Source organism: Sciurus vulgaris, assembly GCF_902686455.1.
Source record: "Sciurus vulgaris genome assembly, chromosome: 11".
Taxonomy (NCBI): Eukaryota; Metazoa; Chordata; class Mammalia; order Rodentia; family Sciuridae; genus Sciurus; species Sciurus vulgaris.
In genome coordinates this window covers 91,247,326-91,259,584 of record NC_136472.1, presented here as the reverse complement: position 1 = coordinate 91,259,584, position 12,259 = coordinate 91,247,326, and the positions used below count along the sequence as shown (strand labels likewise).

At 36.5% G+C, this 12,259-nt stretch overlaps 1 protein-coding gene across 4 annotated transcripts in view; it reads right to left on the bottom strand.

Annotated features, from left to right (window-relative positions):
• Nucleotides 1-12,259, bottom strand: part of LOC306638685 (piwi-like protein 4) — a 98,377-nt gene that overhangs the window by 13,208 nt on the left and 72,910 nt on the right. For all 4 annotated transcript variants that reach the window (XM_079101948.1, XM_079101945.1, XM_079101946.1 and 1 more), the window contains 5 exons: nt 11,108-11,219; nt 8,841-9,025; nt 6,717-6,789; nt 4,950-5,150; nt 3,715-3,818 (listed from right to left, as the gene is read on the bottom strand). In XM_079101948.1, coding sequence (XP_078958074.1) covers nt 3,715-3,818; nt 4,950-5,150; nt 6,717-6,789; nt 8,841-9,025; nt 11,108-11,219 — 675 coding nt within the window. The remainder of the gene's footprint in view (nt 1-3,714; nt 3,819-4,949; nt 5,151-6,716; nt 6,790-8,840; nt 9,026-11,107; nt 11,220-12,259) is intronic.

The window sequence follows — 12,259 nt, the reverse complement described above, 5'->3', positions numbered from 1 at the left end:
GCTTAGCAACTCGCTGTTGCTGAGGCTGGCTTTGAACTTGCAATTCTCCTGTCTCAGCCTCCCAAGCTGCTGGGATTACAGGCATGTGTCACTGTGCCTGGCTAAGAGTATTTTAAGAAAAGCATATATATAAATATCCCTGAAGATACAGATACAAAAATACTTAAAGAAATAATGTCAAACCAAATATGACAGCACATTAAAAGGATCATATACCTGGGATGCAAGAATGGTTCAACATATGCAAATCAATAAACATGATACACCACATTAACAGAATAAATGATTATAACAATATATGCAAAAAATGTGAAAAAATTTAGCAACTTTTCATGACAAAGACTCTCAAAAAATTAAAATTAGAAGAAATGTACCTAAATATATGAAAACCATTTTCAATGGTGAAAACTGAAAGCCTTTCCTCTGAGATCAAGAACAAGACAAAGGTGCCCACTCTCACCACTTCTATGGAGCAGAGTGCTTCAAGTCCTAGCCAGGATAGTTATACGAGAGAAATTTTTAAAAGACGTTGAAGCTGGAGAGAAAGAAGCAAAACTGTCCCTGTTTGCAGATAATAGGATCTTATCTATAGAAATCCCCAAAGACTCACCAAAAATCTAATAGATTAAATAGTAAACAAATTCAGTAAAATATCAGGATACAAAATTAACATACAAAAATCAACAGTGTTTCCATGCGCTACAATGAACTATTCTAAAACAATTAGGGAAAAATCTAATTTATAACAGCATCAAAAAGATGAAACTCTGAGGAAAAAATTTAACCAAGGAGATGAAAAAATCTGTATAACTGGAAACTGTAAATCAAAGAGGAAAGAAACTGAAAATAACACAAATAAATGGAAAGATATCCCATGCTATGAAATGGAAGAATTATTGTCAAAATGTTCATACTACCCAAGCGATCCACAAACTCAGTACAATGCCTATCCAGCTCCAATGGCATTTTTTTTTTCTTTCTTCACATTTGAAAATATGTTTATTATGAACAATTTCAAACATATGGAAAATCCATCGGCATTTTTCACAGAAATAGAAAAACAACCCCCAAATTTGTGTAAGGCTACAAAAGAAATTCAAATAATGAATGCAATTTTGAGCAAAAGATCACAGATAGAAGCATCACACTTCTTGATTTCAAAATATATTGGAAAGTCATAGTAATCAAAACAGAACGTACTGGCATAAAAACAGACATATAGAATAGAAAGTTCATAAATAAACTCATGCATATGCAGTGAACTATTCTTTCACAAAAATACCAAGAAAATACAATTGGGGAAAAGAAAGTATCTTCAATAAATTATACAGGTAAAACTGAATATCCACAAGCAAATTAACAAAAACAAGGAAGAAAGAAGAGCAGATATCTTACACATAAGGGATAATTTCATGACTCTGGTTTCAGCAATGATTTTTTGACATGATATCAAATAAACAAGTGGGAATACATCAACCTAAAAAGTTTCTGCAGAGCAAAGGAAACAATCAACAAAATGAAAAGGCAACTTACAAATGGGAGAAAATATATGCATATTGCATATCTGATAAGAGGTTAATATCCAAAATATATACTGAACTCATCCAACTCAGTAACAAAAAAAAAAGAAAAATGTGCAATGTTTTAAATGAACAAAGGACCAGAATAAACATGTTTCCAAAGACAGAGAAATGGCCAAATGGCCATGTGACATCATGAATAATCAGGGAAATGAAAACCAAAACCATAGTGAGATAGCATCTGAGAATTGTTAGGATATTTAATATCAAACACTCAAAGACAGAAAATGTTGGGAAGGATGTGGAGAAAAGGGAACTCTGGAACATTGTTGTGGGAATGAAAACTGATAAAGCCATTATAGAAACCAGCATGAAGGCTCTTCCAAAAATTAAAATAGAACTACCATACAATCCAGCAATCCCTCTTCTGGATATGTATCAAATGAAAGGTCTCTGTATTTCAAAGCAATAGCTATACTCCATGTTCATTAAGATGTGTAATCTACTTAAGTGTCTATTGAGGAGCGAATAAAGGAATTGTGATACATCCATGCAAAAGAAAATTATTCAGTCTTCAAAGAAGAAAGAGATTGTGCCATTTACAACAACACAGATGAACCTAGAAATCATTGAGCTAAGTAAAATCACAGAAATATAATCACCGATCTCATGCAAATGTGGAATCCAAAAAAGTCAAACTCACAGAGAGTAGAGGGTGGTTCTTGGGGCTGTGCGTAGAGAGGAAATGGGGAGACACTGGCCAAAAGTACAAGCCTCCATCTATGAGATGAGTAAGTTCTGTACACCTAAGGCATGTTGACTATAGTTAACAATAAGATATTTTTACATGGAACAGAAAAGAAAGCCCATAACAGAATGACTAATGAAACAGAATAGAAAGCCCTTCAGTAAAGTCACGCATATATGGTAAACTAATCTTTTGACAAAATCACCAAGAGTGCACAATGGGGAAGATAAATTATTTTCAATAAAGAATAAGGGGGAAACTGATATCCACATGCAATAAATGAAAACGAATTTGCTAAAAGAGTAGTTCTTAAGTATTCTCATCTCCCCCACCACACACAGGTTAATTATGTGAGGTGATAGGTTTGTTGATTTGATATATTTATCAACGTATCATGATGAATACCTTAAATGTATACAATTTTTTCTTGTCAATTATACCTAAACAGAACTGAGGGCAAATTGATAGGAAATTTTCTCACAAACAGTGACTACTTAAGGGGAAAAGCTAAGGAGGCTCCCTACTTCATACTTGTGAATATAAATCCTAAATGTATAAGGGAAAAAAATACGAGTCCTCTATTAACTTGATGGATGAACTGATCCAGGGATCTTATGTGACCTGGAAGCCTAGTGTTACATTTTCTGTTTCCTACAGCCCCAAATAGATACCAGACCACAAATTTAAAGGAGCAAATCAAACCGATTAAGCCAGGAAGAAAACAGCAAGTAATAGCTACTACTCAAAACATATTGCTGAGTTCAACAAATGTTGAAGGAATTCCAGGAACTGTGATTTAATGAGTACCTTGGCCACTGCTTCAGGCATAATCCCTAATTTTGCCTCTATTTTTAACAGCTGTATGAACCACAACCACATCAAGTGTCTTCAAGTGTTAATGACAACAAGTGTGTACTGAGCATTTACTTTGGGTGGTAGTGTTATGAGCACTTTATCTTACGTAATTCCCACAAATGTCTTACAAAATTGGCACTGTTATTACCCCTATGTTACAGATAACAGGGAAGCACAGCAAAGATAAGAAACTATGCCTCAATGACAATATGTGGCAGAACAGGATATAACTTCAGGCAATCAGATTTCAAAGCACAAATGCTTGACATAATATTTGGCAAGTACCTGTTATACTGCCTGGTACAGTGCAGATGCTTAAAAAATAAAACAAATGCACAGGAATTTCCATGCATCCATAATTTTGAGAAAATGACCAGAATACAAGCAATAGCAATGAATGTATGAATATATTTTAACGAGGTTACACATTACTCCAATATTATCAACCACATTTTTATATGTAAGTATACTTTGTGACCTATGTGTTGGTGTTTAAAATATGAATAATACAAACTATTGTTAATACATTCTTTAGTTAAACTACAAATAACAATCCAACTGAAGAATACATCGGCATAGTTTTAAAAATACCTGGTGATTCTGGGATTAAGGCTGGCCACAAATCCAACCACGGCCACATCCTTGCTGAAAGTGTCTCTGCAGATATCAATACCAACCACCATCAAGGACTTTAACTACAAAATTAAATTTATTAAGATTTAATAGGAGGAAGTATTTCCACCTAACAATGATTAATATGACATTTAAATAAAAAGACTGATTACTAAATTACTTAATTAAACTATGTATCAGGGAAATCAAGATCCAGAGGAGGCAGATTTTTAAATTACAAACCAGAGATAAAGATGTAGATGGAAAAATATGATACATAATGTGTTTAAGAAAGTTGCTGTAGTCCAAACCAGCCATCACTCTCTGTGGCAGCAAGCAAGGGGGCACCAATGGCTAAAGTGATTTCAGGAAAGTGGTCAATCCATTATCCCTTGCCTCTGGTCTCAAGGCATCTGGAGAGGAATTCCATTCCTGTTCTGCAGATTGCTAAGGAATCCTCACTTGGTTACGCACCTGGGTATGGAAGTGGAAGGCAATTGGAGGCATTTGCCTCACTTCCTCCATGGTGGCTACGATTCAGGAAACAGAAGAGAAGTTCCTCAGTTCCCATCACATTTAGGAGCTTCAGGACTTAAGATTATGTCATTGCAACAAACTCTGGGAAGCCCCCATCCAGGGTGCCAGACTATTCTGACAGAGAGAGAGCTCTGGTGAAAGCAGGTAAAGATAGAGGCCAGGGAACACAGATTTTAAAACAGCAGTTGCAAGGATCCAAATCAAGCCCTGCCCTAAGTCTATGACAAACTAGATTCTCTCTCATGGAATGAACATTATAAGTTAGAAGCTTAAACTGAAGCTCCTTGAGAAGAACAGCCATGCCTCACCTTCTCAGGGAAACTCTCCGCAATGGCTTGGGTAATGCCAGAACCCAGGGTACAGCTCAACAAACCAAATACACTCAGCCCTCTATAACCACAGGTCATTTGCATTTGCAATATATTAGTTATGAGAAGTGATCTAGAGAGGATTTAAAGTATATGGGAGGATGTGTATGAAAGCTATATTAAAATACTACCACTTTATATCCAGTACTTGAGCATCTGCAGATTTTGGCATCTTCAGGGGGGTCCTGGATTCAACCCCCCACGATATCAAAGGACAACTGTAATTCTGGGATCATGTGATAATATTTCCTACTTTGACTGAAAGACTGATTGATTGATCATTAAAAGGAAAAATGTGAAAGTCCTCACAGGTATCTCTACAGCCCACAGCTCGCCTCCGAGTTTACAGATCATCTGCATGGCAATCTTGGTGGCGATACTCATCATCATCCCCTGTTTATTTAAAGTCCGAGTGAGTACGCACTGGCTGGGGACAGGGCAGTCCAAGCTCAAATATTTTTTAATGGAATCATAATAGTTCTTCTGATTAGAAGGCAGAATACACATCACCTACAAGTAAAAAAAAAAAAAAAGAAAAGGCAGGAGATGAAATCAATTTCATTATGTTTGGGAAAAGTTTTTGAAAAAAAGTGAATACATGAATTCTCTTAATACCCTCTGCCCCTAAGTTCCTCAGAAGTAAGTACTAGCATGGCTACTTAAATGGCCTTTAAACCACTAACAAATGAATCAATGTCACTTGAAATGCATTTTCACCAGTTATTGGTTCTGCACAGTCATGCTACAATCTGACCCATTCCCTCTTGGTTTTCCTTCCTCTTCATTTTCTTTCCTTCCTCTTCATTTTAGGGGATTCTGTTAGTCCCCTAAAATGCCCTTCTCATTAGTTCCTCCTACAGCTGTTTGGTTGACTCATGGTGGCACAAGAGACTGACCCGACCTTGTTTATAGAAAATATGCACTGAAGTATTCAAGAGTAAAAGGCACTGTACCCTCCAATGGTTCCAGAAAGAGACAGGAAATGATAAAGCAAATACAGCAAAATCTCAATAATTAAGGATTCTGGAAAGGCACATGAGAGGCTTTTTTAAAATATATGTTGCAACTTTTCTGTAAATTTGATTTTATTTAAGTAAGGTAAGAAATCTCTTCGTTTAATATAATATTCTTTGGATTTTCTTATGTGATTACAAGAGAAGCAGAGATGGCTGCGCTAGTTTGCATGAGGTATGAACGGGAATGGTGGGGGCTGGGCTGAGTGAGCTAGCAAGGTGAGAAGGGGAAACAGGGTGGACAGGAAGAGCACTGCAATATGGGGGCAGCCAGAAGCATGACAGAAGAGGAGAAATTTTCAGGAAACAGGAAAGGTTGAGAGATTTCGAAGAACTGGATGCTAATTTTAACTTGTCTGGAATGTTGAAGCATGACCTAATTATGTCTTGGCTTCAAACAGCCTGCAAAGTCAGCTCGACATGCAGGCACACACGCAGGCACAACCTAGGGAAATGAGGCAACTGCAGATGTCCCACTGTGTGGTGTGGTGCAGGAAGAAATAGCACCTATGAAAGATGAAACACTCAGCAGATGGCAAGAACTCAAAGGAAGCCTGAACTTGGGGCCATGAGCAACAAAGGAAAACCCAGACCTCCAAGAATCCCCTGAAATACTGGAGAAATGCTGGGCAACCCAGCACCTAAGGGATACAGTGGGACACCCAACAATTTGGAAAACAGGCAGTCATCCAAGAAGCTGATACAGGGGTGATAACATGTATTTTTAAATTGTTAAAAATAGGAAAATAAAATATTGATTAAAATACTGAGATGAGTATTTTTTCAGTGCTTTGGGGGAAATGCACAGCAATTTGCGACACAATATGGGACAGCATGTTCAGGTTCCTTCAAGACCACAGATATAAAGAAAACATTTAAAAATATTTAACAAAAACTAAAATGGTTTCTAACATAACAATATTTGTATGATATTAGAACCTGTACTCATATATTGTGTAAATAATATGAAACTATGTTTTTCAAAGATTTTTAAACTTTGGGAAGTCTTTTTTTAAGATATTAAAGGAATAAAAGCTGAGGAAAAAATGTATCCTATACTTACCAACTGAACATCAGGATTCACATGTTGCTGGATAGCTCTAAGGAACGAGGATGGATTTTCTTCTACTTTTATGCTACACAAAAAGATGAAATATTTAATTTCCTTCGTGGAACATAAGCATTATGATGTTATCAATAGAATGAATTTTTTATTGAAACAAATGAAAATGCTTCAAAATAACAATGAAAGTGTCATTGTAGTAACAAATTTTTATAACAAACTAGTAACTTCAAAAAAGACTAAAAAGACAACCTTTTGAGTCTAAAATTGTTTTTCCCAACACAAGATATGCCAAAAAATATTTAGTAATCATTTTTATTAGCACAAAAATAATTTGGTGGAAATGGAATTTTCTCAATTGTATAGAATCCCTTCAATTAATATTTCTGTTGTTCAAAATGGGGTTGAAAGTGAACTTTTGAAATCACAAGTACATAATATCAATTGTCTGAGATAGGGTTCAAGTTAAAGCAGAAATAAGATTTCTCTCACTGAATCTCTATGAGAATTTTAACATAAAATATTAATATTTGACAAAGCTGGATGATAGGAAAGGAAGGTGGATTTCTCATTAGTGGAAGCTTGTTTGGAGCCTGGAATATCTAGGCTTAATCAATCCATCAGTCAGCAAGCATTTATCAACTATGTAACAGTATGTTAGGCGCCAAAGGCTGCAGAAATAACTCTCACACTCAGGGTTTATAAATCTAGTTTCTTTCAAAAGAATCAGTTTCTTTTATATGCAAATAATTGGACCCTCCCAATGCTCAATGGTGCCCTTTTAAAGCTTGCCCAGCAGGTGGCAGGAGCACTAACCCACAAGAAAGGTCTGAAGCAGTATTTCAACGACTAGATGGTCCTGACTTTTGCAATCGAAATCCTGCACAGCAATTCAGCCACTATTCCTGCCCATGCCTTCTAAAATCATCAGGCAAACGTTTTAGATGAGAAAAATGCATGCATAAAAATCTAAACCAGGTAAATGGATACTTCACTGAGGGGAAAAACAGGAGGAATAAAATATGGGCTTTGAAATAAAAAGTCAGGGAAGAACACCAGCCTGAGCTTGTTCACTGAGTTCATGTGAGAAAGAGCCTATGATGCAAGCGCAGGGTCTGCAGACTGTGGCTTCTTTCATAATCGTCTCCTGCTCTATTACCTCATTGGTTAAGGGAAACTAGAGCAGGGGAAACTCGAACCAGGTGATTTGTTAACAGATTTGATAAGAAGAGAATTCTAAACTATGGTGTAAAATGAGACTTTGGGCATAGCTATAGTTTTCAACAATACTTGTGCTGCTGATGTAATTAATTAGTAACTAGGTGTTTAAAGACTAACTTCCCAACCTGCCAATTAGGACATTGGTACCTCCACTACAACAAAGAAAAAGAAGTAACCATTGTTCTTTCGAAGCATATCAAGTTCAACGAGGTGTGGCATAACAGACTTTATGGCTTTCCTAAAGTAAAACAATGTTAAGCTTTAAGTATGATTGTACATGTAGTATGCACTCAATTAAAGCAATTTTCTTTATTATTCTCATGCCCAGCAACCAGTTTAGTATTTAGCACACAATAGGTACACAATAAATGTTCAAAAAAATAAATGAATGAACTTGGTTTTAACAGAATATTAAGAAAATAAGTAATCTTGTTATAGTGACAGGATCAGCAATGCTTATTTTTAGATCTACTTTTAACCTAAAAGTTAAAGCACAAAATCTATCAAGTAAATCAGAAAATGCAACTTTATTTTTAAATATCCTACTTGCTGTTAAGTTTTAAAATGACTGATATGAAAGAAATAAAGAAAATATTGAGAAAATAATTTATGTACTTAGTTAGGATTTATTCTATAATGATTACTGAAAAGATTTTGAGGTCATGAGACTTGCCTAAGAAGAAATGTGATGTGAAAACAAAATTTTACACAAATCAATCTAAAATATATTTTAGCTATATAAAGTTATGATCATTACAAAATCTATCTACTTATGACTATTTTATTGCACTTTATATTAGGGAACACTACTGAGATAAACTTTTGTAGATATGTCAGCCATTACTTCCCACCTTCTAGACAAATCAAATTAATACATGAAAGAAAAATTCAGTGTATTCTCACATTTTGGGGTAGCCCACATTAAATCCCATGGGGCTTCCAACTCTTCTCAAGCAGTTCAGAAAGCTCTCAATCACATTTTCAGCTCTGTCAGTATGTAAAATCAACCACTTATTCAAAGGCTGTGCACTTAAAATCTTGCAAGATCGAATATCCTTGGACCAATCAGCAGCAGACATGGGTTGACACTGAGGAAAATGATCATGAAAGGATTGCACAAATTTATTCAGAGAGCAATTAAATACAGTGTGCAAATGGCCAATTTTTGCCACAACAGAACCATTTAATACACCTTGCTATTCAGTCTTAACACGAAGATGTAGGCACTACACACCTGAACACATACACATATGCTTCCTGGGAGTGGGGACATCTGTAAATCATCCCAGGTCTGCCAGGCGCTGGTGCAGAAACTTAGGTAAGACCTCCTTGTGGGTCTCAGATGTGTCTGATCCAAAGATCTCAGAGGTTCCCTTCCACTTCTAAGAATCTACAACCTCTATTATGAGTGACATGGGCAAAGAAGCTGTACAGTTTGGTCTCCTTTATGCATTCTGGTATCTCAAATGGAAAATGATGATTATTGATATTCCAGGTCATCAAACTAAAATGGTCAAGCCCTACAGAGAAGTTAGCACTGTACTTTATTGTAGGAGAGCTACATTTAGGAACAAAGAGGAATGCCATTAATGTTTGAGAAGCAACACAATCCCCTTGTTCTACAGACTCAAAAGCTGTAGCTGAGAGAAATTGTAGAGCCAGCTGGCAGCAGTGGCAGATTAAGAATGCTAGCACTTTCTACGAAGCACTCATTTCCAACTACTAGCCATCTTCATGATGCCTTGCCTGTAAGTGGCCAGGCTGGAACTCAGCTCCAGGAAGTGACCTTAACATGAGAACAAAATGGAACAGCTAGCCATCCACAGTCAGTTTCGTAAAAGCCAAGGTTCATTCCTGTTCATTACCTAAAGTGAGAAGAGAGCCACGGTCTTCTCGCATACAACCCTGCTGTCATACCAAGGATACTGGAAGGAGACCCAGAACAATGAACCTATGAACCTTTACTTTAATCAGTTCCTAGGACATAATTTCAGAAAAGAGTTGGCCAATGGCTGGGGATGTGGCTCAGTGGTAGAGCACTTGCCTAGCATATATGAGGTCTTAGGTTTAATCCCCAGCCCTGCAAAATGATGATGATGATGATGATGATGATGATGATGATGATTGACCAAAAAGCTGATGACATAGTCACTTCTAGCAGGCCACTACCTCTAGGGTACAGGTTCTTCCATTTTAATGCCTTTTCTCCCTAGGAGACCTATTTCCACACCAAAAAACACAAAAACAAGAAAGAAAAAAAGTTCTGGAAAATATGACTTTACTTGGAGGGATGATGAAATGGATAATGTGAAGTATCTTGAGCCCTGCTTCACATATGGATGTGAAACTGCACTTCTCTTTACTGATCCCTAACCTAGTGGTGATATTTTAGAGTTTTGTTTTATTTCCTTTGTTTTGAAAATTAGTTTTTCCAGTGTCTCCAGTCAAGGTTTTGGTAATTTAGACAGATTATTCAAAATAAAGGATGAAAAATATCCCCATGTTGCAAATACCAGACATTCACTGTTCAGTTATATTAGTTCGGATATGTATTTTATTGCATGAAATAAAGACAAGAAAGTCTTTCAAACTAAATGAAATGGGCAAAACGGGGAAAGTAGGATAACATGCAATTTTTGCACAAAATAGGTTTAGTACTAAACTAAAAGCCAAAATGAGCAATGATTTCTCTCTTGAGGCTTCCGCGACGCTCCCTACACAATGTCTGGGGGTAGGCTCCATGAGAATTTCTCAACTTTTATGTCAACTGGATAGCATTTTACTTTGAAACGTTAACAGATACAATGGACACAGCAACCAAGAAACCAACTCTGGTATCAGGAACTTGGTCTAATAGAATTAACCTTTACCAGTTGGCAGAATTTTCTTAGATAACTATGGCTTTTCCTTTCTTTTTTTTTTTTTTCAGTCATATAGTACAACAGTCAATAATAGGATATGTCCACTGGGTGCCACTAAGTCCATGCAAGTAAATTTATACTGAAAAGAAAATTAAAGGGGACCTGAAGTCTTAGGACAAACGGAGGGCAGGGACATAGCCACAGAGAAACCCAACACATAGTTTAAGTGCCCAGTTACTCTGGCAAATGATCAAACTTACACATGTTCAAGTAAATAACTTCAAATGAAAATAAAATCATAGTACTTACTATGTGATCCTGCATTAATATTTTTTCTGAAGGCATGACCCGGCCAGTCAGAGACAACTGGCTTCCAAAATGCAGTCCCCAGGTCTCCAGCTCAAAACGAGCATCCTTGTTTCTGTTGATAGAAGTGTTTTAAGTCAAAAGAGTGCTGATTCTTTCAAGATTCTTAATCATTAGAGATTAAATTATAGCTTACTGAACTAATTGGGGGCTGATTTTCTGTCTTTAGGATTCCTGGCTTCTATTTCTACTCATTTTTCTCTCCTGCTCAAAAGACTTAGGGAAAAGGATGCCCATCTGGGAGATGCACGGGTGGGAAAAGGCCTCCAGTGGGACACACTGGTTACAAAAGCCAAGCCAGGCCAGCCTGGGTTTAGGTGTAACCTTTTTTTTTTTTTTTTTTTTCCCCCCTTTTTAAAATTGTTTTTAGCAATGGATGGACACAATACCTTTATCTTATTTAATTGTTTTTAATGCGGTGCTGAGAATCAAACCCAGGGCTTCACACATGCTAGGCGGGCACTCTACCACTGAGCCACAACCCCAACTCCTAGGTCTAACCTTTATATGTGACCCCTAGCAAACTTTCAACTCTTTCAAAGTGTTAGTTACTGGCAAAATATTGAGATAATAAAAATAGGTATTTCAGAGAGTTGATGTAAAGATTAAATATGACAATATATGGAAAGTGTCACATGCTATGTGCTCAGTAAATGTAGATATTATTATTATTATTCCCAGTAACAAACTTGTTAATGAGGAGTCATCTGGGGGCCTCTGGACATAGAGAGGTCTTCTGGGAATATTTGATTCAGTAGCTTGGGAATGGAGAGAAGGTGATAAAGAAGACATGAGGAATTTAGCTTCAGAAGATAGGGAAGTAGGTTGACTATGAGGTGAATATTAGTATTATTAATAAAGACAGTCCTTCATGCTTGATTAGACTTTAGTTTATAACTTATTAAGCTTTAATCATAGATTATGCTTTAATCTGATGAAACTGTGATATGGGGTAATTTCTACTGAGCTTTGAGCTCCTGACTTTGTCTCCTGCTTCTGACACAGTACCCAGCACATACTAAGCCAGGCACTAAGAAGATATTATGAAATCTACACCTCTGCGTACCACTTAAACCTCCATCTCAATTTTTGTTT